The sequence below is a fragment of the Pinus tabuliformis genome, chromosome 3_2 (genome assembly GCF_031772625.1).
Source record: "Pinus tabuliformis cultivar Carrire ecotype Pingquan chromosome 3_2, CPIR1, whole genome shotgun sequence".
NCBI classification, from domain to species: domain Eukaryota; kingdom Viridiplantae; phylum Streptophyta; class Pinopsida; order Pinales; family Pinaceae; genus Pinus; species Pinus tabuliformis.
In genome coordinates, this window is record NC_142302.1 from 387,581,491 (window position 1) to 387,609,312 (window position 27,822).

At 35.7% G+C, this 27,822-nt stretch overlaps 1 protein-coding gene across 1 annotated transcript; it reads right to left on the reverse strand.

Moving 5' to 3' along the window:
• Window positions 1-22,257: 22,257 nt before the first annotated feature.
• INH3 (inhibitor-3) lies at window positions 22,258-24,486 on the reverse strand. Its single transcript, XM_089416419.1, has 2 exons — window positions 23,885-24,486; window positions 22,258-22,602 (listed from the first exon to the last, which is right to left on the reverse strand). Exon 1 carries the CDS (start codon window positions 24,259-24,261, stop codon window positions 23,899-23,901), a length of 363 nt encoding a protein of 120 aa, XP_089272545.1. The 5' UTR covers window positions 24,262-24,486; the 3' UTR covers window positions 22,258-22,602; window positions 23,885-23,898.
• Window positions 24,487-27,822: the final 3,336 nt, after the last annotated feature.

Consider the following 27,822-nt stretch of genomic DNA (forward strand, 5'->3'; position numbering starts at 1 on the left):
TTTGGAGTTTTGGATCAATTTTATAGTAATGAATTTACTAGAAACAAGTACTACACCCTAATCCAAAGTGTACTCTACATTATAATGATGTGATTATATCATTTAAGAACAAATTGTACTCTACATTATAATGATATGATTATATCATTTAAGAAAATTTTCAGAACAAACAGTCAATTTTAATAATTTGAACTAAAAAGAAAATTCTCCTTGTCATTAATGTGACCTCATTTCTATTGAGCGTCGTGTACTTAGTACTAATGAAGTTTATATTTATAAAATCATGTACTTCGTACTAACAAAGACAGGTTATAAAATTACTTAAAACTAAAAAAAGAATTAACAACTAATATCATGATGGAATTAGGAGTACTTGGCCAATATGAGAGTCATTTAATTTAGTACTTTTTTGAAGTTATTACAATTTGAAGATAAAGTTAGGTTTTTATTAATTTCAAATTTTGATTTAAATTTAATATAACAAGTGCTGCATGCAGCCGGTAGTCCCTGCCGGGGCCTGCCAGAAGGTCTACGTTGCAGATGGCATAACGGCCGAAATTTTTTCGAAATTATTTTTAAATACTGAAATCATAAGAGTAATTTTTTATTTTGTAATAAAAAGATGTCTGAAATCATAAGAGTAATTTTTTATTTTGTAATAAAAAGATGTCCGTCGAAATTGTTTTCAAATTATTTTTGCAGATTTGTTTTTAAACAAATTGTATTGGTCAGAGTACAAGATGTCGGTTGAAATTGTTTTCAAATTATTTTTGCAGATTTGTTTTTAAACGAATTATATTGGTCAGAGTACAATAATTTTTTTTATTTTTTAATAAACATGTCTTGTTTATTGTTGGCAAAGCAGTGGTGGATCCCTATAAATGACTATTAAGATATAACATTCTTAAATAGTAGTTGATTAATTCACACTAAAAAGGCTCACCGTAAAAACCAATAAATCACTTTAAAAATATAGCCTTTGATTTATCACCGTAATATATATTTGATTTATCTATTATAGCCTTTATATTAATAAATAATTTAATCAACTCCTTTTACATAAAAATTTAAAGTTAAATAATTTTTAAAAAACATTCGAATTTCTGTTTATTTTTAAAAATATGAAATCATGATTTTTACATCACAATTGTTATGAAATCCTATTGATTTTTAATTTGTCAAAAATATAAACTTTATTTTAATATAAATAGTACAGTACGAAGACTTGCGATAAATATATTGCATTTATTTGTCCGTGGTCCTGATCCTCCGCCCACTAAGTTTAATATCAAAATGGGCTCGTTGACCGAAAGTATCGTCCTAACAATTTGGACATCAGCGCTTGCATACATAGACAAGTTCGAAATAGGAAGACAAATCAACTATAGAAGAAACCCATCCCTGCCATTTTGACATTAACCCTTTCTACAGTTTTAACATCAACATATCCGTTCTTGCTTCAACATTTCCATTACCATTAGGAGGGCATGGGATTTTCATGGCAATTGCCTCCTTGTAAATTTGACTTCCTTCTCAATTTCACAGGAAAAAAACAAACTGCTTTCATTGAAAAACAAAGTTTACATATACAGATCGCATTATCCCCATAGCCCAGTGAAAACCAAAAAGAAAGAGCAGTAATCCGGAACATACCTTCCAGAAATCGCCAAAAATACATCATAACAAATGTTGCACATAGGCACAGCTCCACAATGGGCCAGAAGAACTAAAAATTGCCCCATGCAATCTAAAATTGATCCACTATCCAATCAGGGACAAGGAAAAACTAAAACTACCAAAACAAAAAGGAACTACGATAAGCCTCCACATGATCTAGAGGCCCGCGTCAGAAACCCAAAAATCAGAGGAAAAATAGAGCAAGTAAAGAAAAAAAAAACCTAGAGCTAGAAGAGGAAAGTCCCAGATCCACGGACAGAGCCATCCACCTGAGAGTCAAAGTGGATCGAATCATGTTTGGAGAGAGCACCAGCACACAGATTCTGCTCCCAAAAAACATGCTCGAAGGTGATGTTGGAGAAAGAGGCCATCAGATTTTGAGCATTCTGCAACCAATGTTGTAGGCAAGGCATTATAATGAAATTGTGGCTCAGAGCCCAATCTATAACTATTTTGGAGTCTCCCACAATGTGAATCTTGTCAAATAGTGAGCCAGGAAGCGTCCCCCAAGAGCCAATACCTCTACCTTGAATTAGTGCCCGGCCCACCAAACCAGTAGAAGCAGTAGACAAGTGATGAACTGACCTTAATATACGCCCTCATCCGCACTTACCACTTAAATTTGGCCTTGTTGCCATCGTGCATTGCAAAAAAAACAACATTCGGTGTTGTTGCCATCGTGGAGTACTTGGTAGGTGCCACGTTGGCTGCAATAGCTCGTCCCGTGGCACCTTTGCTCTTCTTCAATAACAAGTTCAAACCCCATCCCCATCGTCATGTACCTTTGCTCTTCTTCAATAACAAGTTCAAACCCCATCCCCATCTTCATGTAGATCTTCCGTCAAAATCCATATAGATATCCAATTGCTTTTTCTTATGTAAATTCGAATTTTATTAAATTTTATTGCCTTAGAGCAATATAAAGAAATAAAATATAAATGCTTGTTGAAAGTGAATTTAAGTTTAATTCAGGAGTTGCATTATAAAGAAAAATCTGGAAGTCTGAATACGTCTTCACTAGCCGCATTTTAAAAAGAAGGAAAAAATTAAAAATCGGAGTGATCCTCTTTTAGACTTTCAAGTTTTATTCATGCCCTGCATTAGACTTGGTGCCTGACCTGCATTTTACAACAAATATTAAAAAATTCTAAAACTTTTTGCTGGGAAATTTACTTGATGAGCTGCATAATTTGTATAATTTATAAAAATATTTAGAAATCTGAATGTCAAACCTTCTCGTCTGAGCACTAGAATTTATAAAGAGCTGTCTTTTCAGGTGAATCTTTTCTGTAAATTAAACTTCATTAAAGAAAATTCAATCGTTGTTGCATTTTTAAGGAATACTTAGGATTCAAAACCCAACAAGACCCAGATGCGACATCTCTGTAAATCAAATCCTAAATTAGTAAGATTAAAATGAATGATATCAATTGTAGTAGTCCCTTAATCAATACTTGTGTATGAACCAGCAGCGGCAGCGGCAGAGACAGAAGGGAAATCAATACAGAAAGAAAGCATACCTTGGATGGTAGGTTGGGTTGGTTGCATTATTTGAGCAATTACCATCGGAAACCATTTCCTTTTAGGGGATGCATGTGATGAATTATTGATGTCCACAGGAATTTAGGATGATAAATAATAAAGTAGTATGGTACTCTGGCCTTTATTCAGGATTGTACAAACTCTAGGTTCGCCATGGTATTCAACATGGGCTTATGTAAGCATGGTCAGTAAAATGTATTATTGTGTAGGGTTGAGGAACTTTGGTATGGCCAGAGTTCTATATATTTACAATTTCTCTATACAATTTGTCATTTTCTTCTTTATATGTACAATGCATTCTACTGCAATCAACAATGTCTTATTGAGCGTTAATAATTGAATGGTGGTCGATGTGTTGACTGTTATGGCAGGTGGTGTATGGTTTTTCAGATTTGAAAAACAATTAAAATCCAATAGTCTATATATTAATCAATATAAAATATTGTACACCAAATTAAAAGTAGGTAAATGTGTTTAACTTAAATGATTTAATATAAAAATTCATAATTTACTAGATAAATTAACAAGTGATAGAAATTGGAGGTTAGAAGTAGGTAAATGTTTTTAACTTAAATTATTTAATGTAAAAATTCATAATTTATTAAAAGTAGGTAAATGTGTTTACCTTAAATGATTTAATATAAAAATTCATGATTTACTAAACAAATTAACAAGTGATAGAAATTGGAGGTTAGAAGTAGGTAAATGTTTTTAACTTAAATTATTTAATGTAAAAATTCATAATTTACTAAATAAATTAATTGAAGTTGAAAGTTATTTTTAATTTAAAGAATATATATTCATTTTCATAACGGAAAGTTGAAAACTACTTATATTAATCGAATTATGAAAGAATCGTGGAGTGAATGTGAAATACCATAATTAACTAGTGAATTAAATATGCATTTCAAGTAAATATTACGCCTATCAAACAGTATTTTAAGTAAAACATTATCTTTCTCATTATTTAAAATACTCAATTTGCAAATTTAACCAATAATCAAATTTGATAAATTTTTGATGTCTAATATATAGATTTATAATCCTATTTTCTTTAAAATATGAAATGTGTAAATTTAATTTAATAATAAAATTAAACCGTAATATCCATCATTGATACAAATATTTATTTATTTTTAAGGCCACCAAATATGGTTATTATTTTTAAATTATAAATTATTTTTGGAATTTAATTATGGAATGATAAATTCTGCAGTTATGAGTAAATATTGTTTTACCAGGTAATTAGTTATGGAGATAGTTATCTGTTCCAAAACTAAATCTTAGTATTTTTTATTTTTAATGAAAGGATCAAGAAGATAGAAGTATCTGAGATCAGGAGAAGAAAAAAACACTGCGTTAAAGGGTCAGACAGCTATGTCTGGTAATTAAAGGGTACTGAAAGGATCAAGAGGACAGAAGTATCTGAGATCAGGAGAAGAAAAAAAAACTGCGTTAAAGGGTCAGACAGCTATATCTGGTAAAGACCAGATAACCAATAAACATTAAAGTCTACGAGGAGAGAGAACACTCCTGAAGTCAGGAGTAGCATGGGGGAGATTTACCAAATCATATAATCTCATGGCAGAGAGGAAATTAAAATATATATATTGTTTTAGATTCAATCTTGAACGTTTACCAAATCATGTAATCTCACCGCAGGGAGGAAATTAAAGTGAGGATCTTGTTTTAGACTCAATCCTTCTTGAACATTTACCGAATCATGTAATCTCACGGCAGGGGGAAATTAAAGTGCGGATCTTGTTTTAGATTCAATCCTGAACATAGTAAACAGATAAGTAAAGAATTTCTGGTATAAGTTATTCTCCGAATTTTAACTTGATAATATATGTAAATCACTGTTGAAAAGAACAGAGTCTCTTCTTTCTAATTTTAATTTTGAAATATTTCATCCAGAGTAAAAGTATAGCAATAATAGAAAAAACTGAAGAGTAAAAGTATAGTAATAATAGAAAAAACTGAAGGAAAACCCTCTCTATAATTACAGAAAAGAACTATCGCTAGATATCAATAATATTATTATAGTACTTGAATATAGAAGTACATTGGAAAATGACAAAATTCCTGTAACATGAAGTAAAACTGGAAAATGACAAAATTCCTGTAGCAACAAGTAAAATTGGGAAATGACAAAAACCCTGTAATATGAAGTAAAAAAATGGAAAGAGATAGGATCGTAAACATTGTTAACACAATATTAGATATAGAGTAAAACCTTTGTCTGTCCTTTATTAAACAAGGAAAAACAGTGAGATTAGTCTCTCAACCGAAGGAATTTCTCTCAAACCAAAAAGAGAACAAATATGCTACAGATTAGCATATTCAAATTGGTTCCCAAATATGGTACCAAAATCATTTACTTGTATTATAATCAAACCAATGCATGGCAAACACACTATCTAATTAAGCAAAGCCCCCACGACTACAAACAGAAAGAAAAAGAAACAGAGAAACTTTAACTCACAAATAAATAAGGAGTTACAGTCCTAATCAGATAGCAAAACCCGTAGTATTTCTAAAGGATCTGTCAAAGAAGTTTTTCCCTTTTTTCTAACAGAGAAAAATTTTATGAAATTCATAACTAAAACGCAAAACTAAATGAGGATTAAACTCTGAGTCACAATAAAGCTCTGTATAAAGAGCTAGAGTAAATTAAATATTTTGCGTAATATAGGAAAAAATAACTTACAGTATTCCCAAAACTCAGCGTAAATAACTTACAGTATTCCCAAAACTCAGCGTTGAAATACATAGAAAGAAACGATTTGAAACTTTGCATATAAATTGGAATAACAAGGACACCCACAAGGCACATTGCATACGAAACAAAGATATGCCGAGTTGAGAATGCGGGGAATGCAAGCTGTTAATCACCCACATAACCAAACCGAGAAAAAGGAAAAATCAAATATATATATAGGGAATAGATACTGTTAATCGCCCACATAACCAAATTGGATACAAGCTGTGTTGTAGATATACACTGTGTATATATCAGGGTGAATGCAGATTGATGCTATGAAAAGATCCAGATTACATTAAAAACCCAACATGAAAGCCGTTAAGGAAAAACAGACAGAGCTACCTGAAATCTGAAGGGAAAAACCACCAAGAAAACAATGATGTTCTGTCTGGGAGCAGGAAATACAAAGAATGTGTTCAATGTTTATCTACATTTCATTCAACTCGGCTCGATCCGCCCTCTGAGATCTCTGCAATCCAGAATAGGACTAGATCTCGATGAAATTCTTGATGGCATTGTAAATATGTCATGTGCCACAGCTAAGTGACATGCATCAAACACTTGGCTTCCTCTCTAACTTTGCTAACCCAACACGTGGTTTCATCTTAATAAAAAGTGGCCCCAACTGCACTTAGGATAAAATGAACTTTGGATAAAATGAAGGCACGAAAAAATCACTGCTGCAGGGTGCCAGAAAACTTTGTATAAAACAAAGTTACCACAATATTTTTGTCTCGGGCCACGTGAAGGCCGCAATAAGAGGTACAATATTTTTCAAAGGAAAACTTTGGTTAAAATTTCAGTGAATCACATTGTCAGCATTAAACTTTGGTTAAAATATGTTTAGGCGGAAAAAAAAATCGGTCAAAAGATGAATTAATGCAGAGTCAACGATCAATCGATCGCTATAGTCCAGGCAGGGACTAATAATGAAAAACATAATGACAAAGCAAACAATAAGTAAACAACTTAAATATTAGTTTTATTTCTCACAATTTTGTATCTTATGTGTAGTGAAGTGGTTTACTCAAATCATATGAGACTAAATTTTTTAATATAATTTAAACCATATAAGACATACTTTTTTAACATAATTTATGTTCCAGACATTTTTAATATAGTAAGTCTATATTATAGTACCCATTCTGCTACCAATTACATTTTGCATAAGATGTAGGTACTAAGCAGCTGCATATTACACTTGTTACTTGTTGAAATTGGTTGTGGTGTCATAACTAGTGGGAGGGATCCAAGACGCTTAGCTTTAGGATAAGGAAGTTAGGTGAAGTATTATGAGCAACCAATATATTTAGTAAGGGCTTTTTAAATGAAAGGTAGTAGGTAGGGAGGGGACCCAAGACACTTAGCTTTAGGATAAGGAAGTTAGGTGAAGTATTATGAGCAACTAATATATTTAGTAGGGGCTTTTTAAATGAAAGGGGGTAGGTAGGGAGTTAACGAAGGGTCAATATATTTTGGAATGGGTGAATGATAAAGGGAGGTAGGTGGGAAGTTGAAGGGGGTCCTTTTGGTTTGGAGTTTCCTTTTGGAAGCTTGATAGTTTATCTTGTAAGGGACAAAGTTTTTGCAAATTGAGGGAAGGTACTTGCAAATTTGGGAATTTTGGACAAACACACCACAAGCTATGGTTCTAAGGCTTGGGAACAAAGGGCTAGGGAACCTATGGATATTTCTTGGGCTTAGGGAGTTGAAGAGGTATGCCTAGTCAGCTGGTTGGTAAATTCAACCAAGCGGTTCAAGCAAAAAACACAAGAGGAAGGAAGCTTCAAATCTCATTCAATTCAAAACCATAGCAAAGGTATTCCTTGTTGATTACAATGTTCATTTAACTTAAGTTTCCTTTCCTATTTAAACTACTTATTTCATCTCTCTATATATGTGTGTAATTTTCTATATATGATTCTTAAATTGTCAATCTATGCTATTGTAGAAACAAACAAAAAAAGGTTTAATCCATAATACATGATAAATGACAAAGCATGAGAGTAGTAAAGAGTTCTAATTAAAGATATTCCCCTTTGAGAAAAAAAAAATTAGTTACAGTGTTGACACCCTAATAAAGGGCCTCACAATTGGCATCATTCCAACTAGACTAGTATTCACCCTTAGAGTTTTGTGTGGATCCCTTACAAACATTATGTGCCTATATGAGTAATTATAGCAATAGAAATTGGTAGTATTGGGATCATGACACGATTATATGTGATGTTGAGTATTATTTGTGTTTCCCTTTTGTTCCATCAATAGTTACCACTTAAAACCATGTCGATGGATTAATAGAAATAGGGAATGAATTCCCGTAGATTTCACAATGATTTGAATTTCATTTAATTATGGTTTTTGAATTATCTACTTCTCATACAATCAAATTGAATGGTGGCTAAATTGATGGTTATCGCTACCACAACTAGGGCATGCATGGAGAGCCGCCTTCTAGTGTGGATGTGTCACAATTACATTGACTTGGCTTACATTGATCTTTTAATTTTCTTTATGTCAGAAATTTTGTGTTGATTTATAGTTCCTTTCAAATTTACAGCAAACAAAGCTTTATCTTCATATTTGCAATGGAATACTCTTTTCTCTAACAAAATTTTATGCATTATAAATGGCTAGAGTCCTATTCTAGTCAATGACCTAGAAAATCAAAAAAGCTATGAAAATTTTGGATGTGTCTAAAAGATGACATGTGTTGCCAAAGTCAACGAAATTGACCAAAGATCAACTGGCCAAAAGTTAAGATTAGACTCAGCTTTGATACCAAATGTGATGAATCTATTTGGTTCATATAATAAATATCCAAAAATAATGGAATCATATAAAAGAATCATCGTGATTAAAATACTCGATGGAATAAAGATATGAGAAAATGATTGATATAATTACAATGAGGGCCTTATATAAATACCTAAGCAAGTGCCCTTTCACTAATATACTTATCTTTTCATTAGGATGTCACTCCATTAGTTATTAATTATTATTTTTATTTATTGGCATGATTTTATGTGTGTGAGTATGCATGTGTTTATTGCAAGTTCTAAGCAATTCTTCCCTTCCCACCTCCCCCATTAGAATTTATTATCTTCTGGGTCTACAGATCTAAAGAAAAATTAGAGAGAGGATAGCACATATTGAAGCTCAATTATTCTCTTTAAAGAGAGTTTGGAAGCAATTGACCCCTTTTAAAACTATGTTAGAGAAAAAAAAAATGCCAGTACCCATTCCCCCTGTCAATTTCCCAGATCAAGTAGGTGACCCAAGCCTTGAATATGTTAAAAGTAAAATTTAAATCACCACCAAGAATGGCCATCCCTTACCCAACTATTACAACATAGTTATCAATCAAACGGGAACTATTACCTCAAAATGGACACTCTAGCCCAAAAACCCAAAAAAAAACATGAAAAAATAAGTTAAAAACAAAAAGTGTTGATGTTGGAATAACATTTTTTTTCGGGGTACATTTTCAACATTTTTTAAAAATAACAGTGAAAACCAAATTTGTGTGCAAAAAACACTGAAAAAAAATGTCGATGCTGGAATAACATCTTTTTTCAGGGTTAATTCTCAACATTTTTTAATAATTACATTAAAAATAAATTATCATGACTCTGAAAACCTTTAAATTTCCAAGATTTTTAGACATGACATAAAATTTAAAATATCACGTCTTTGAAAAACCTTAAAATTCCAACAATTTTCAAGCATGGCGCTAAAGAAAAAATACTTACAACTTTTTTCAACCATTGCATTAAAGATAAAATATCATGATTTAAAAAAAAAAACATTAAAATCTACAAATTTTCAATCATGGAATTAAAACCAAAGATTATGACTACAAAAAATCTTAAGTTTTCAAAATATTTCAAACATGACATAATGGAAAAAATTTATGACTAAAAAACCTTTAGAAATGAACACCTGAATAAAAGAGTTATTATAACAAGTGTAATTTATTTTTTAAATATTAAATGTATAGCAATTTTAAAATCTTAGCCTAAACTATCATTAAAATCCTACTATTATATTGTATAATAATTTATTTTTTAAATGTTAAATGTACAAAATTTTAAAAAAAACCATCAAATTGACACGCAATGTAGGTGAGCTAAACCCATTGTAATGAAAACTTAGAAATCAACTTTGACAACAAAAATTTTAATGAATACCAAATTACACATCATGGGATCAAGTAGCTAGACAAGCATCGACATGGACCATGCAATATATATATATAACAAAAAAAATCAAACATTTAAAAAAAACACAAAAAATAATACAAAAGAAAACAAAAATTCAAACATGGAAGAAACTATATATATATTAAAAACATGACAAAAAAATCAAATGTATAAATTTTGTTTAAATTTTATAAGTTAATTTTGATATTTTTACTTTCTATAGTTTTTTTGTCTTTTTATATATTTTTTATATATTATTTTTTTATAATGTTTTTCATTTTTTATTTTATGTTTTTATTATTTTTTTTAAATGTTGTGCTTTTATTTTTTTCAATATTTGAATTTTTGTTTTCTTTTGTATTATTTTGTGTTTTTTATGGTTTTTATTTTTTTTAATATTTGATTTTTTTATTTTTTAGCTTTTTATTTTTTATGGTTTTTATTTTTTTCAATATTCGAACTTTTTTATTTTTTTTATTATTATTTTTTTAGTTTTTTATTTTTATAAGTTAATTTTGTTTTTTTGTCATGTTTTTTTATTTTTATTTTTATGTTCCATTATCAACATGAAAGTCACCAAGATTTAAAAATAAAATATCTACACCTAACACATTAAAAAAATTAAAGCATAAAAAATAAGCCCTCTAAACAAAAAGGGTTGATGTTGTATCAGCGTTTTTCAAAATCAAGATGAAAACCACTAACAAACAAAAAAATGTTCATACTTAGGCATAGAAAATAAATAAACAAACAAACAAAAAGTGTCAAAAATAAGCCCTCTAAAAAAATGTTCATACTTGATATATAAGAAAATTTAAAGTGTCAAAAAACTACATATTCTAAATCACCACTTTTCAAAATCGAATGATTTTTTTCTACCTCAAAAAAACAAGTATTACGTAATTTTCTCGTTTGATAGATAACTATGTTTTACTTGGAGAAAAGGTGGTCCCAATATTCTAAGTGGTTTAAGTGTGGATTGTAGATGTTCAAGTAGTTAAACACTTTTTCCCAAATCAAGAAGGTGAAAAGAAACCCTCAACCCTTATTCAAAAGCCCAATAATTAGTAAGAGAAAAAATTATAGTATTCTAACTTGTGGTTAGCCCTCCCAAGTGGCCTAAAGAATCCACAAAACTTAAGTCCCATCCTTTTAAAAAAATTGAGAGGTATTAAAAATTATTTTCACCCCTTTTGTCATAATATTTTTTAGAAGAAATTCTCGGTGGTTATGAGTGTCTACTAACCTCTTAAGGCCAATTTCTTAGAGGGATTAGCCAACCCTCCACAATCGAGGGTTAAGAAGATACTTTTGGACTACCTTGGGGGTAGATAATCTAAGGGCCATAATTAAATATTGTTATTTTCCACTTTTCACTTCCAAGTTGGCTTGATTATGAGTAATGGAGATGTAATACTTCCTACCTATCAGACCAATTTTAGGGATTAGATCATCCATGAGAAATTCTCAAATAAAACTATATCCCTACAAGCCTTAAAAAGCAATCCTCATAGTACCTTGCTCAAAAACCTCCTATGATCATGTTGATGGGGATTTCCCCCTTAGTGACTCTTTTCTATTCCCTCAACCCACCTTGTAATTTATCATCCTATAGGTGGCCTTCCGTTTCATGAAAAGATTCCTCATGCAAACAAGGGGTTCTAGAATGTGCCAAGGAGGTTGTCACCAGCAATTCATGGGAGCAATCAATTAGGCCATAGAAAGAATTGATACCTTGAATCACTCCTAATAGGCTCATTGTGTTAGGCAACCTAATTCAAAAATGAAGCTCATGAGTGGAGGTATCAAAGAGTTTAGCATGAACTAGATGATCTTTGGATCAACCCAAATCCACTGATGGCCCAAAAGGTCATTCAAATAGTCATCAATTTCCTCTTCCATGAGCCTGTACACCAAGAAGAAATCAAGGATATCTCCCTTAAAAACCTTTGGGATGAGAACCCAAGGTTATGAGGAAAACCTATGTGGTCTAGCTCCTCACATAACCGCAAACCAAAACAATTTCTATCAAATAAGGCTCTATTTACCTTCTTCTTTTTTGCAATTTGACTTATCATCAAATACCTTATAGCAAAATATTTATAAAACCATAAATTCACACCTACTAAACAACAATACTATTCATTTATGGCACCAACATCCACATATATTAAGCTTTTTTTAGCAAGTCTAAACTTAGAAAGTATGCAAGCATAAGTTCCATCATATAGGAGATGGAAAAAATGTGGAGACTAGGGCTTCCATCGAGCAAGAACCACACAAGGCATGTCATGGGATGTTGTTGATTTTGTCTCATGGGGAAATGATGGTCATATGCTTCAGTGCCTCAAACCAAATGGGACCCCAAACAAGAAGTGAGGAGGGAGATGTTTGAGAAAACTCCACCTACCAAAACCATGCCTCTTCCAACTTTGAGAACCTTAGATTCCTATTGTCATGGCATCCTTAATCACAAAAGCTACAATTGAAACCCTATAATCCACCTCTTAGCACTCCACCTTGAAATTTGGGGCCTCAACATCCAAAATCTTAGACTAGATGGGGTTTTTGCACTAAATATGCATACCTAGACTAGATACACACCAAGTTCTAGTAAAATAAAGAGTTATGTTTCCATGGAGTCACTATAGACGAGGATTTTTCAATCACCCTGTCATTTCCAAAATCCATTATTCTTTGATACCTTTAAATATTTAGTTTAATAGAGTAGAAAAATATAGGGTCTGAACAATGTATTGGATTGATTGTCGTTGTTGTATTGTTGCTTTATGTCCCAAACATCTAGTAATCCTTTAACATTCCTCAACTTCTTCTCAGAGCATATCAAAGATTATATTTCAACCTCACCTTTATTTATATATATATATATATATATTCTTTAAAATAGGGTTTCCCTAGCCACTACTATTTTGCCCTTACGTGTAGACGCTGAGAACAATGCCCACAGAGAACAAATCCTCAACACGAGCATTCAGCACCGTGTGGTTTTGTTGTTATCATCCCTTCAAGTTTGGGGGTTTGGCTTCTTGAATTCACTCAAAATCATCTTCACAAGCAATGAATCTCCATGCCTATGTAGCTTGAGTTGATTTTTCTTTCGATTTTTTATGAATGGGCAAGCCTTCCAATGCATACAAGGAATTCGTTTCTTTTTTGGTCAATCGATCTATTGCACACGTTAATTATGATTCTTGTGTGTTTCAATGCAACTGTCATCTAAACATGGCTAGAAAAATTGTGGAATAAATGGGTACACAAAGAAAGAACACTAGCCATGGTTATTGTGTTTAAGCTTTATGGGGATTGTCATTCCCATAAAACCTAGTGATGATTGTATTCTTTAGCATTACATCATCGTGACAAAGAGGTATTAAAATTACTAAAAAATCATCATTCAATGAACAAAGAGCACTGCAATATCATCATCTTAAACTCGTCTAGCAATTAGTCCTCTTATTTTTCTTTAACCATCATAAATAAAAGGCCTCAATTCATACAAGTTACATAAGTCATTTGAATATGACGTATTGCAGCAATAATCAACATTATTTATATTACTTTCTCCTAATCCTCTAAGGGTTGGTAAGGAAGCTGAACAGCCGAAGGGACCCTTGGTTTTTTAACACACTTACCCTTGTATTGTCCATATCCTATAACAAAACCACTACACTCTATAAACCCTAAAGCCAATCATTTCTTCTTCACCTCACCCCAAACTTGAGACCAAAATCACTCTATCATTCAAAATGAGCCTTCATCATTCGAAGAAGACGTGAAGCAACAAGTATGGAAGGTTGTTATGAATGAAGAATACAAGTCAATTATGAAGAATGATGTTTGGGATGTGGTCCCTAGACCCCAAGACAAATTGGTTGTCACCTCTAAGTGGCTCTACAAAATCAAGCATGGAGCTTATGGAGGTCCAAAAAAGTTCAAGGCTTGTTTTGTTGCTCAAGGCTTCTCTCAAAAGGAAGGTGTAGATTACGATAAGATATTTGCACTTGTTGCTCGATACACCACCATCCGCTCGATCATACCCTCGCTGCCTCACAAGGATGGAACCTACATCAGATGGATGTCAAGACCACCTTCTTGCATGGTTCAATCAAAGAGGAAGTCTATGTGTAACAACCCAAGGAGTTTGCTATGGATTGAAGCAAGCACCTCGGGCTTGGTATGAGAGGATCGATAGTTATCTGATGAAGTTGGGATTCACTAGAAGTGAAGTCGATCTAAACCTTTACTTTAAGGTTGAAAATGATAAACCTCTCATTCTGGTATTTTATGTGGACGACCTCTTTCTGACAAGTGCAAACCCTCTCATTCATAAATGTAAGAGGGAGTTGGCTTCTGAATTTGAGATGAAGGACCTAGGACCAATGCTCTATTACCTAGGGTTGGAGGTCTGGCAAAAGCCGAGTGAAATTTTCCTCTCTCAAGGAAAATATGTTGTGAAGATATTGGAAGGATTTGGGATGGTGGACTGCAAGCCTGTGACTACTCCAATGGAACTTAACTTTAAGAAGTCATGTGGTAGTATTGTTGGACCTGAATTGGGAAATGCTTCTGAGTATCATCAACTCATAGGAGCGTTGATATTGTTGGTGAACTCCTGTCCAGACATATGTTTGCAGTTAACACATTGAGCCAATACATGGTTGAGCCTCACATATACATTGGATTACATTGGATTGCTGCCAAGAATCTTCTGAGATATCTTCAAGGCACAATCACTCATGGACTGAGATACACTACCGGAAATGTGAGGTTGCATGGATATTCTAATGTTGATCAGGCTCGCAATGTGGTGGATCGCAAGAGCAATTCTGGATGTTGTTTTTCTTTGGGTTTTGCTTCGATATCCTGGATGAGAACGAAGCAGAAATCAGTTGCCTTGAGCATCATCGAGGCCAAATACATAGCTATTAGTATGGCCTCTTGTGACGCTGTCCAGTTGAGGGAGCTCTTCAATGAGTTGTTTGGACGTGTGTTGAATACCACCATGATCCTCTGCGACAACCAAAGTGGGATCCGATTATCAGAGAATCTCGTGTCTCATGATCGCTCCAAGCATATAGATATCAGGTACCACTTCATCCGGAATATGGTACAACGAGGAGCAATAAGGCTCCATCACATTGGCACTGATGAACAGGTCATCAATATTCTGACAAAGCCCCTGGGGAAGGTCAAATTCTTGGCCTTCCGAGAATGACTTGGGGTCATGGAAAGACCTTCTTATGAGGGTCATATATAATATGGACATTGAGCTCTGGGAGCTCCAAGGGGCTTGGGGCACTTCTTAAGCGATGAGCAACCATATGGTGAGTGCTCAACCTTCCCCTAGTGGTTTGCTATGTACAAGGTGAGTGGTTCATCCTTCCCCTGTGATACCCCTTGGCGACATGTGAGCAGGACAAGTGGTTCATCCTTCTCTTACCAAGACATCCTACCCACACAGTCTGAGACTCATGGGAAGTACCTCTCATCTGGCCAATGAGTAGGGAAATGAGGATAGAGACCATAGTACTACCGATGGATGCATTGTGTACTACCATACTCCCTATGCTAGGATGTCCGACATTGATATGGGATCAATGGGAACTAACTTCGAGTCAGTAAGAGTGGTATGAGACACTATCTTTTGATTGGAATTGACTTCGGGTCAGTGAGAGTGGTATGAGACACTCTCTTTTGATTGGCACTGACTTTGGGTCAGTAGAGAATGGTACGATACATTCTCGATCACTTCTTCTTCTTCATAGTTCAGCGGAGCAGAGAAGAGCAGTGCATTGATGGCAAAGATAGTACAGATTGGCAGATGGATTAGCAGGTGGAGTTCTCCCTAGTTGAGAGGGAGTGTTAAAATTGGCAACTAGGGCCAAACTCCACATGGGTCATCTTATTTATGGCAGCTGATATTTTTCTTGGGTTCCTCTCTCCAAGAGGTATAGGATTGATCTAAAGATCATCCCATTCTGACATGTACAAATGAAGTTATGAATTTATTTTGATTATGGACAAATTGTCAAGGTCGGCCAACAATCTCATGTAGGCTCAGAAGCCCAACAATCACATCTATTCATCCTCCATGTTAGCCTATAAATACATGATGCCTCATCCTCATTTGGACATCACTCACATTCATCTTTCTCTCTTTCTCATTGGTTGGGTACGGGTTTCTGGGCAGCAACTCTCTCCACACGTGCGAAAGAAAGGAAGGGCATTTTTTATTTTTGCGTTGACCAAGGTTGACTGAATTTTCAAAGGTTGTTTTTGCGCTGCATTGACCAAGCGTTGACCTATTTTGTTGCAATTTTGGGTGGAGGAATTCTGTCCTAGCAAGCCGTATTTCTAGGCACAAAAATTGAGGAAATTCGTTAATTGTTTGACCAACATTGATTGTGGTTAGGGATGACCGTAAGTTGATTGTTTGACCAGACTTTGACTGGGCTGAATTTGATTGTTTTGAGGGTTGTTTCATTTTGCTATCTGGACATCGAAATTGATTGAAGTTGAATGAATCTTTGAGGGTCAAATCTGCCCTGTTGACCAACATTGACTTTTCTGGTTAAGGCTCTTTTGTTGCTGTCATAAATTATCAAACTTGTAAATTGTACTATCTCTCTCTTTGTTGAACTATTGAAGACTAAAAGAAGATTTGATCAAGGGTTTCCCCACATTGGAATTTGTCCCTCGCTGGTGTCACATCTTGTGTCCTCTTGTCTTAGCTTGTCTGCCACTGTTTATGTTTATGTTCTATCTGCATTTTACTATCATGTTGATGTGATTGCTAAACTAGATATTAATACTGGGCTAATAAAGAAAATGAAGTAAAATTGCTCTAAAGCATAGAACAAACCATTGTTGCCTAAAATTAACAGAATCGACCATAGAATAATCATTGTGAACTCTCATGTTCAACCCTTGATTTTTTGCATTTGTTTTGTGCTACCTCCTCTTGCCTCTAGTTTGATGATGTCTTCTAGTGGCACTTTCACAGGTTTTGACTCCTATAGTCTTTTACCTTCATCCCATGGCATATAAATTGCGGTTCCAACACCTTTCCCTCCCCCAAGTTTTGTCACATGCTTCCACGACATTAAGATCTATCTAGGTTTTTGTGTGTCATCGCTATTATTTTCATTTTCTTCATCCCCTTCTATTTCTTCCTACTCTCCATGGTATGCGTTGTCCACTTTTATTTCTTCATCACTATCATGAGCATTTTGATGGCCTCCAACTCCCAACACCACCATCAATATAAAAAATAGAACCAAAAAGATATACCCCATTGGCATACCACTCGTGCTTGTTGAATCTTGATAATAACTTATTCCCTGCAATAGAATGGAGAAATGGGAAAGAGTAGAAGAGATCAATCAAATATTCAACTAATGAAAGCCCTCTAAAAATCCTCCTAGCAAAGATGAGCGAAATGAGAAATAAAATGACAAAAAATTAGGGTGAGCAAGTGTTTTAATCCTCACAACCCCTAGCCATTTTAAACCCATTTGGAACATTGACTTGGTTCATAGACTTCAATTCTTTTTGCCAAAATTGCTTAATCATACAAGATCGCTAAGGGAGTGATAAGGGGAGCATTTTCGTTTGCTCCAATAGCATCCAAAGAGCATTCAAGAGGCGCTCCCAAAATGGGCGAGGGGGAATTTATGGAGGGAATTGCACTCCCTTAAAATGCTCCCTATGGGAGCACACTATGGGAGCAAGGGAAAGGGGGTCACTCCCCTATAGCATAGCACATAACCCTCCAAATTGCTCTATAGTTTCATATGTTGTTATGAGTATGGCAAGGGATAGATTATATGCATAAATATGTATTTGCTGAAAATACTATATCAAGAAGGATAAGACACCAAGAACAGTTGTCTTGCATCACTGAGACTTCAGCATACAAGCTTAAAAGCTAAGTGTCATGTGAAAAATTTTACATTAGTTGGATCATGATAGTTGTGTGTTTATCGAACAAGGAAGATGTTGGATCCATCTACAAAGGATGTTATCGCATTGAAGCTAGAACCTTGTTAACCCCTTGACAGTTTTCAGTTATTGATGGCCTTGAGTTGCGAATAGGACTTTAAACATCAATACTCTTCTTGCCTACACTTGACGCACTATATTTCCAAAAGAACTGACTTCATGAAGAAGAGAATTACCCAAATGTTGTGTATGACTACTACAAAGAGTGGTAGCGCAGATAAATATGTAATGTAATGCTCATATTCATTAAAAAAAAGTTGATCTAGATGAAGTGGCATGATGGATGGGGGTATTAAATAAAGACAATATCACTCATGCCAAATATGTGAAGCAAAAACATATTCATGCAGATTTCACTGTGTAGAATCATTATTCCCATCATTATTCCCGAGAGAGGAGAATCATTATTCCCATCATGGTTGATTGTATATTTTTGTTTTATGAGCTGAGGATCCAAGGGTTTTAAGACCCCTTTTCCTTTGATTAGTTTCGGTGGTGGTGATCCCACCCTAGCCAATCCCATCTATCTCCATTATTTAGGATAGTTTTCTAAAGCATCTAGTTTTCTAGAAAGCAAGGGGATTTTTGTGGGATTATTGGCTTTAGGTGACATTCTGTGGCATCTCCTCCTGTTCTAAGGTTGTGGTAGGGCAACAAGATAGATTTGGACTTCTGTCAAGGGAGCAAAACATCCTACGGCTTTTGTCTAAGACAACAAGGCAGATTGAGACTCTTATCCAGGGCAGCGTGGTAGTTTGGAGCAACAAATCTCTTCTAGAACAGCGGATCCCTCAAGAACCTGGTAGAGGCCATTCTAGCACAGTGAGCCCTCATCTGACCAAGGAAAGAGATCATCCTGTGTGTTATCTCTAGGGCAGCGGAGCCCTTAACTGACTTACAGAGTATTTGTTTTGTGGTATTTAGGACTGGCCAGGGAAGTTTAGGCAGCAGAAGCCCTCCCTTTGACATCACAAGCCCTCCAAGTCACTTCCATGGCAACAAGGGTTTCTGTGGAGAATTGACTGAAGGAGCAGCTCAGTGGCACTGTTGAGGCAGCAGCAGCATTATTTTAGATAAAAAGTAACCCTTGTTGCAGCATAAAAGCTATTTCAGGGAAATATCTTGACACCAGAGTCTGCTAGGGCAATCTCAAGGCAGCAAAATCTTCATATTGGCAGCTAAAAACCTGTTCTGGGGCAGTGGATTGGTCAAGGAGGAGGATGCGGGCAGCACAGACTCCATAAGGCATTTCCTGGCCAGCAATGATATTATGAACTTGTAAGCTGGTTGTTGGTGTGTTTTGACAGTGGTTATAATTCTGGTATAAAGTGCTGTAGTGTGCAGTAAAAGACTATCACTGTTTATGAATTGATAAATGTTATACAACCAGGACTATTGGTGTACAAACACTAAGAGTAAGAATTTGAATTTGTGGTTGTTGTGAGCTATTGGTGTGATGATGAAATCTATTGTTTGCCTACACTATTGTGCATTTAAAATCAATGCTGTTTAAGATTGGAATAAATACAGTGGTATTGGAACAATTTGTAAAAAAATCCTTAGAGATGTTCCCTGCTAATTAATTGCCCAAGGGAGGACAAAGGAGTGTATCCAACCCCATAGTCTATAGTCAATGATAAAGGGGGAAACCCATTATCCAATGTTTTTGAGGCAACTTTGGTTAAATTTTGGTAATTGGGGCAAAACTTGTGAAGGAAGCCACAATTGGCGCTAAGTGGATGGAAACTTGTAACCCCTCAAATTAAAACTTGTAACCCCTCAAATTAAAACTTGTAACCCCTCAAATTAAAATAAGGATAAATGACCCCAAAGGGACTCTATAAATAAGAGAGAAGAATCATTATTCTCATCATGGTTGGTTGGATATTTATGTTTTGTGAGCTGAGGCTGAGGGTTTTAAGACCCATTTTCCTTTGATTGATTTCAGTGGTGGTGATGATACCACCCTGGCCAATCCCCTCTCTATCTCCATTGTTTGGCATAATTACCCGAGGCACTTTCATCTGGTTTTTAGCGAGCAAAGGGAGATTTTCTGTGGATAAGTTCACTTAAAAGGGGCACACTGTAGAGGAGATTTTCTGTGGATAAGTTGGCTTAAAAGGGGCACATTGTGGCATCTCTCCTCTATTCCAAATTCTCTGAAACTAACATCAAGGACAGCGAGTCAGCCTAGGGTTTCTGTGGAGCATAAACCAACACCAGGCCTCTATCTTGGCCAGCAGACCCTTCAAGGACCTAGCTGAGGTCATTCAAGGGCAACAGAACCCTAACCCACTCAACAGACATCATTTCTGTGCCACCGAGACCTAGTCTAAGGCAATTTTGGAGCAGCGAGGACCCCCTCTAGGGTTTAATTGTATCAGCACAAGATACTATGGCTGTCAAACAGTACTGAGGATCCTGAGGACCCTTTTAGGGCTGCAGATCATCCTCAGGAAGCAGTGGACGTCCTCCAAACTCACAGTGGCTCCTCCAAGTAGTGATCTAAGGCAGCATAAGGTTGAAAGTAAATTGGACCAGCACATTTCCTTCTACAGACCAGTGGAGGCCATTCTAGTGCTGTGGGTCAAGTCCTGAGTGTACCTTGAGGCAGCAGACCCATCCCCTAGTACTGATCAGTGGCAGCAGGTAAGTCTGGGCAGCGGCAAGGGTTTGTAGGAGCAGGACATGCAGCTGAAGGCAACAGCAAGATAAAAATACTGTTAGGGCATAACTAGCATAATTGTAAAGGTCATTATCAAACTGTCTCCTGAGACAGCAAGTCCTGTAAGTTGGTTGTTGGGTCAGATTTGCAGATAAGAGTATTGACTGTTACAATCATATATTAATTGCTAGGGTTATAATGCAGAGACTGTCACTGCTATGGATGCTATACAACCAGGCCTGCAGGTGTAATAGCCCTGGAAGTAATTGTTAAATTGAAACTGATGTGAATTATTGAATGTATTGTGAAATCTACTGCATGACTACATTGTTGTGTATTCTATATCATCTCTGCCTGAAATTGAAAATAATAATGTAAAAACCAGTAGAATTTATTTTGTGATCTTATAAATCAAAGGGCAAAATTCCCTAGGGAAATTACAAGGTTCATCTTAGAACTCCATGTGAATCCTTTGATCTGTGCATTTAACATCTCAATGAAGAGATACTAAGCATCACACTTGCACATTGTAATGGCTCATTGTGGGGAAGAACCTATCTCTGGGTGGTGAATCTGCTTAAAGCAATCACTTAGCTTCCTTTTTTCAAGGATAAATCATTGTTAAAAATAAGTGTTTAACACATTATCTAAGGCTGAGTAAGCATATACAGCTCATATCTAAGGAAAAGGGTACTAGACAGTTCGTTACATGTTCTTGGGATCTTTTACATAGATCCAGACATACAATCTCATATAGCAAAAGTGAAGAAAACTTGAAGTAATACAAAATGATAATAGAAGTTATGGCAACAACTTATTTATTTGTTGCTTTAGGATATAAGAAACACTATTATGCCCATTCTTGCATGCAATGAAATTGTGGAATAATTTAATCTTTCTATCATTTTTACGTATTACAATATATATTAAGTAAAAGGAAGAAGGTCAAATGAGTGTGTATGTACTCATAATTAGTAGATTTAAGCACATGTCAACCACTGTTTTTCGGCTATTTGAGTTTGTTAATAAATTCCAGTGTCAGTACACAGCCAGCATTCGTATTCAAATAAAGTTAATTATAAAGATACAAAAAGAAGATTATCAATGCAAACCCCAAATGAGAGATACCCACTCTTCAAGACTCTTGCCAAAGTTAACGGAATAGCCATCACCAAAAAAGCTTTTCTGCCAGTGGTTGTGTGAGATTTGTAAACTAATATATTCTAAAATAACTCTGAAACAAAAAAGTGGATTGTGGAAAGGAGCCTTCTCATCACCGAGAAGTTTTTAATGAGACTATCATACATATAATTGCCATATTTAGTTTCATAGAACATCAGTGCAATTGTTTTGAGAAGAGTCATTCTCTAAAGCAGAATGAAGAGTGGTTAGAACAATTTCCATTATACATTTATCTAATATATATACATATCAATCACTAGAGTAGTTATAACAGAAACAATCCACAGAAATTAGAGATCTGCATCAGTCGAGTGTTTTTACTTTAAATTCCTTGAACCAAGTACAGAAACTAATCTAGGATCTTTTTTAACAGCCTTGGAAGGATTAATCAAGGACGCTAGGTTAACAACTGGTTAGCCTTGTGTGTACTGACGACCTACATTTCAGAGCAATTGCTGTAGCATAAGGACTACCCTTTGAAGATTGCAACGAACAAAATACCACTGCCTTGATAGAAGGATAAAGTTTAAATCTTGTCCACCCTCGGCCTACATATCAAACAAAAATGCAAAAGAAATTTTCAATTTTGAAGAACATTGTAAATAACCTTAAAATAACAGAACAGTAACGTGAGCAACGCTTATTATTATTTTCTTGATAACTAGACAGTTATAAAAATATGTATTCAAAAAATAAGAAGAAATCTATGGATTCCACTTGATAATACAAAATTTAGCAAGTCAGGAATCACGAGCATTATTGAGCCATTTGCTCCTTCGTCCATGGGAGTTTACCTCCACTGGCACATGTTCGATGCTCCAACGTTGGCACTTGTAACTTCTCTCATCTACATGGAATCTCAAGAGAAACATATCCCAGGAGGTTGCCAAAAATGGAGAGTTTCTGATTAAGAAAAAAAGCATTGCTCCATTTATGTAACTGTTCTATATTGCACAGTAAGTAGATAGACTAGAAATGGTGGCATATTTTACCCTATATTTGATTAAAAGGGAATCCCGGGAGAAAGACATCCCAGGATTTTGCCAAAACGTGGGGAGTTTCTGTTTAAAAGGAGCATTACTCCCTTTATTTCACTGTTCCATGTTACACAGTAAATAGATAGATTAGTAATGGTGCCATATTTCAACCTGCATTTGATTAGCCAAACGGCTTGCCGCTTTACTGTCAAACCATGTTAGCCAGAATGGCCTCAGTCCAAAATTTCAAAGCAAATAAAAAAAAATTAATTGGCCATCGGCTGGAAACCCCATCAGTTTGTTTGATCCATTTTAATTATGTGTACTGTATTTAGCACCGTGACCGCCTTTCACTTTTAAGATATACACAATCGCTTCAATCGGCTAAAACGACCGAGATATTAAAAAATATTATTAAAAGAATATAACTTTCTTTACACTGATCAGTTGACACCCTGGACTGGCAATTCTGAGTTTTCTATATTTAAACCGTACATCAAGCAATACAAACTAGCTTCAAATTTTTGAAACCCGGAACAGTAATTCGTGGGGCTTTGATAACCCAAAGCCCTAAATAAAAAAATTCCAGGAAATTATTAGCCTTTGCGAATAAAGAGTTCGGATTTTCCACAGTGATGTTGGAAAGCTGTCTATGTTTCGAATGACAATGGTCACGGTAGAAAATCCGAACTCTTTATCTGCAAAAACACACTGCAGAAACCTAAAATCTAAATTTATTTTCTTTTCAAAACCCGGGACTGATCTGCTATATAACGGCAGATTATAAATAACAGAGCGATGAATTACTAGTCTAAAAAACAGAAAAGACAGAAATTCTGATCCATTAACTCACAGTTTTAATCTGCCCTAATGTGAATGGGCGCAGGAATTGGGGCCATTGGAAACACTGCTTTCCCCGTGGTCACATGACGCAGAATCATCTGATATGCCTTTTCCTTTTTTGCTGGGGTTCTTGGGATCGCCGTCCTCGTCGCTGTCATCTTCATCGAAGGACTTCTGTTTCTGGAAAATGCAGCACTTCTTGGAGCTCTTCTTGTTCATGAACTCATTATTGACAGTGCCTTCCTTCCATGTGACCTTCTTCTTATTGCGACGGGGGGCAAGACGCAGCTTTAAAACCTGTTGGTGTTGGTGCTGTTGTGGGCCTTCCTCAACAGTGATGGTGGTGGTGGAAGAGGCACCAGACCCGACGGCAGCCATTAACGCCATACTGAGATCTAAAATACGAAATTTCTACAATGATTCATTCCATGCAAAATACGGAGAAGAGGGCACAGGGTTTCAATTTATAGGTGTTGTGCGGTCGTAGGCGTTGGCGTCCATGAGGCGCGTATGACCGACCCGACGATTGCAGCTTGCCAAACAAGTCACGGGGGTCGAACTTAGAAAAGGCGCGCTATTTGCCCCAAAGCAAGCGAAGCTGGACCAACCATGAATGATGTGAATCGTGGCAAACCTAGGCAATTGCATCATCCTATATTTGATGCAAATTCCTCACAATGGGATAGCTTTTACAATATAGTTTTTACTCAATGAAGAAAAAGTAATCTGTTTTATAAGTTATTTTTAACGTTGTGGACATTAAAATAATTTTCTTTCTGTTTTTTTTTTTAGCAAAAATATATAGAACTTGCTTTAAGGATAATACAAATTTTGATCGAAAGTTACTTATAAGGGAAATGAATTGTTTTAGATAAATCTAGGTAATGCAACCAACCTTTACCATTGAATATATGTATGATTTCTTGGAAGATAATAAAATTTTCAATAGCAAGTTACAAAAAGGGGAAATCAATTCAAGTGAAAGAAAAAAGGGATAAAGTGTTAGATTTTTTCGGTTACTTTTAAAGTATTTACATCATGCATGGAGTGCTTCAAAAGATTTAGGGTACATGTTAAACATCCAACCCTTGTATCATCTAAGATGGCTGGTAGCATGAGAGATGGTCCATGACGAATATGCATAGTTGAGATAGCTTGGTTAGTGGATGGATGCTTGACCTTGATTGATTGCAAGTTCAATGTTCTTCCCTTGTTTGTGGGAGATCTCTTGGCAGTTTCCATTGATGCCCTTCATTAAGGCCTCATAGAAGAGATACTTTTTAGAGAGCATCCTATAGGGGGTGTGAAGTGTTGTGCATCATGGAGGAGGGCTTCAAAAAACCCTAGTTTGCGTGTGGTAACTTGGTTTCATGTTTAGAGGATTGGATAGATTGAAATACTCCCTCGTCTTGGGGAGATTCCAGAGGGTTCATGAGTTCAAGAGGAAACTGTAGGAGAAATTATGGACAGGGTTTGCTCTTGTGGAGGAGAAGTTGGAGATGGTCATCAAACATATTCTTCCCTCATTCGTTTTCACTCTTATGTTGAGATATCACTAAGAGAAGAGAGTGTGCACTTCCTCTTACTCTCTCTTCCCTCAAGTCTTCACTTGTACTTATATTCTCTCTTTCTCTTGAGGTGTCAAGGTGTCTTAGTCTTTGTGAAGTTTCTTGGAGCATCTTAGAGTTCTAGGGTTAGAATTCATCCCTTAGAGATGGGAGATTAGGGTTTTCAGAGGAAACCCTAGAGTGGAATTGTGAAGAAGAAGAAAATAAGATGTCTTTCCTTAGAGGTTATGTTGGAGAGATTCTTACACTTGGATTTACTGGTTGAGCTATGGTCTAATGATTTAGCCTAGCTAGGATTTTTGGATATTAATTGGACCCACCAACTCTTTATGGCAGGCCTCGTGGTCCCATGCCTTGGTTAAATTCGACGACATAGACCTCACTTCGTGGCCCCCCTGCCTTTTCAAACTTTAATGGGGGGAGGGGTGGGGGTGTCTGAAGTCTTTTTTCATGCAACATGATCATCCAGCTAAGTTGTCACGTCATCTATGCCAACCAACTAAGACCTTCCATATCATCTTTTTCTCACTAGTCATGCCATACCACTACCACGTGTTGCACAAAAGAGGGCCACTTGGCCACCCAAAAGTGTCAAATCCACCTACCACATTTCATTCCCACGTGCATCCACATCACATGTTTTCCATGTCGTCATCACCAACTATATTGTCATGTGCGCTGACTTATTTCTCGTCGCCCATTCTTTTGTGTGCACATCGTTTAGACCGATAGTTTAATAAGCACCTAAGAACTAACTGTCAAGCCCTTGTGACCAGGGGTTATGATTAATGACCTTGCCACTCCACCACTCACCTCTCATCACGCTCCCTCCTGAGCTTTTGTTAAATGCTTTGGGTGGTCCCGCTCATCACGCTCCCTCATAAGCTTTGCTTTTATGCTTTGGGTGGTCCCATAGATGTGTGGGTGCTTATGCCAAGCTCTTTGTGATCAGGGGCTATGACCATTTCCTTGTCGCTCACCGCCCATTGCTTATTGGTGTGCAAGACCTTCCATTTAGCGGTCTAATAGATAGAACCATCACTTGACAGTGTCACACTAGATGGGTAATTCTTTGTTTCTCACTCATTGATTGTCGCCCAAGATTGAACCCCATCTGCCTTCAACTGGTGGTCTGATAGATAAAATTATCCCCTGATGGTATTATACTTGACGAGAAATTCTTCATCTTTCATTCACCACTCGCCACCCGAACTTGAGCCCTAACTGCATTCAATTGGAAATCCAATAGACAAAACCACCACCTAATGTGTTGTACTTGAAGATACATTCTCCATTTTTTTATCATTGCTCGTCACTCGAGCTTGAGCCCTATCTACCTTCAACTGGTTGTCCAATAGACAAAACTGTCACCTAACGGTGTTGTACTTAACGGGAAATTCCCCGTCTCATCGCCTATTGCACCTTCACCGCTCTAAATGCCCATATAAGCACTAAGAGCTCAGATTAATCTAGTTGTCCACCTAACTATCCTGTCACTCAACATCTATTGCGCCTTCAACACTATGAATGCTCGGATAAGCATTGAGAGCCCAGATCAATCTAGTTATCGGCCCAACCATCCTGTCTCTCAACACTTGCCCTGTTTCATTCCCAAAATCTTGGATGCCTTAGTGCATCCCCATATGAGTTTAGATGTCTGCTAAAACTACCTTTACTTCAGATCATCTTTTCTCATTATTCCCGGTGAATTTTCCTAGGTGTCATATACTGTTGGAAAGATATTTGAGAGGCCTATACATTCAACCACTTTTCATGCTCATTTTATCATAATAACTAAAGATAAAATACCTATAAATCTAGGATATCCAACTGACTAAATTTACTTCAATGAATATTCAACAACCTCCCCCTGAACTTGACATCAATCTCCCATGCCACTAGAATGTGAAATCAATGACACTATAGTTGACATCAATGACAACATATGCAACAAACTCCCCCTTTGGCATTGATGGAAACACCATCATACATATGCTAATCATTAATTATCTTGGGCTAGACTCCCCTTATTTTCTTATTGAATGCACTCACCCTATCTGCTTGTTGACAATTAAGTGATCTTATTTTGATGTTTACTTATTCTCCCCATTTGATATCAATGGAAAAGGGAATATACTCCCCCTGTGCTAATTCATACTCTTTCCTTGAACTCCCCCTATTACCAACATGCTTCTTAGCTAAAATCAATGTGTTAATCCCCCTTGCGAGGAAGAAATTACACCCATTATTTGTCTAAGATATTCAAAACTTTCTCTGGGTATAGGTTTGGTAAATATGTTTGAAATTTGTTCTTTTGTTGGAATGTATTCCAATCTGAAAATATGATCAACTACTTGTTCTCGAAGAAAATGGTTTTTGA

Excerpts from the sequence above, each read along its gene's own strand:
- INH3 (XM_089416419.1), bottom strand. The coding sequence starts at position 24,261 with ATGGCGTTAATGGCTGCCGTCGGGTCTGGTGCCTCTTCCACCACCACC.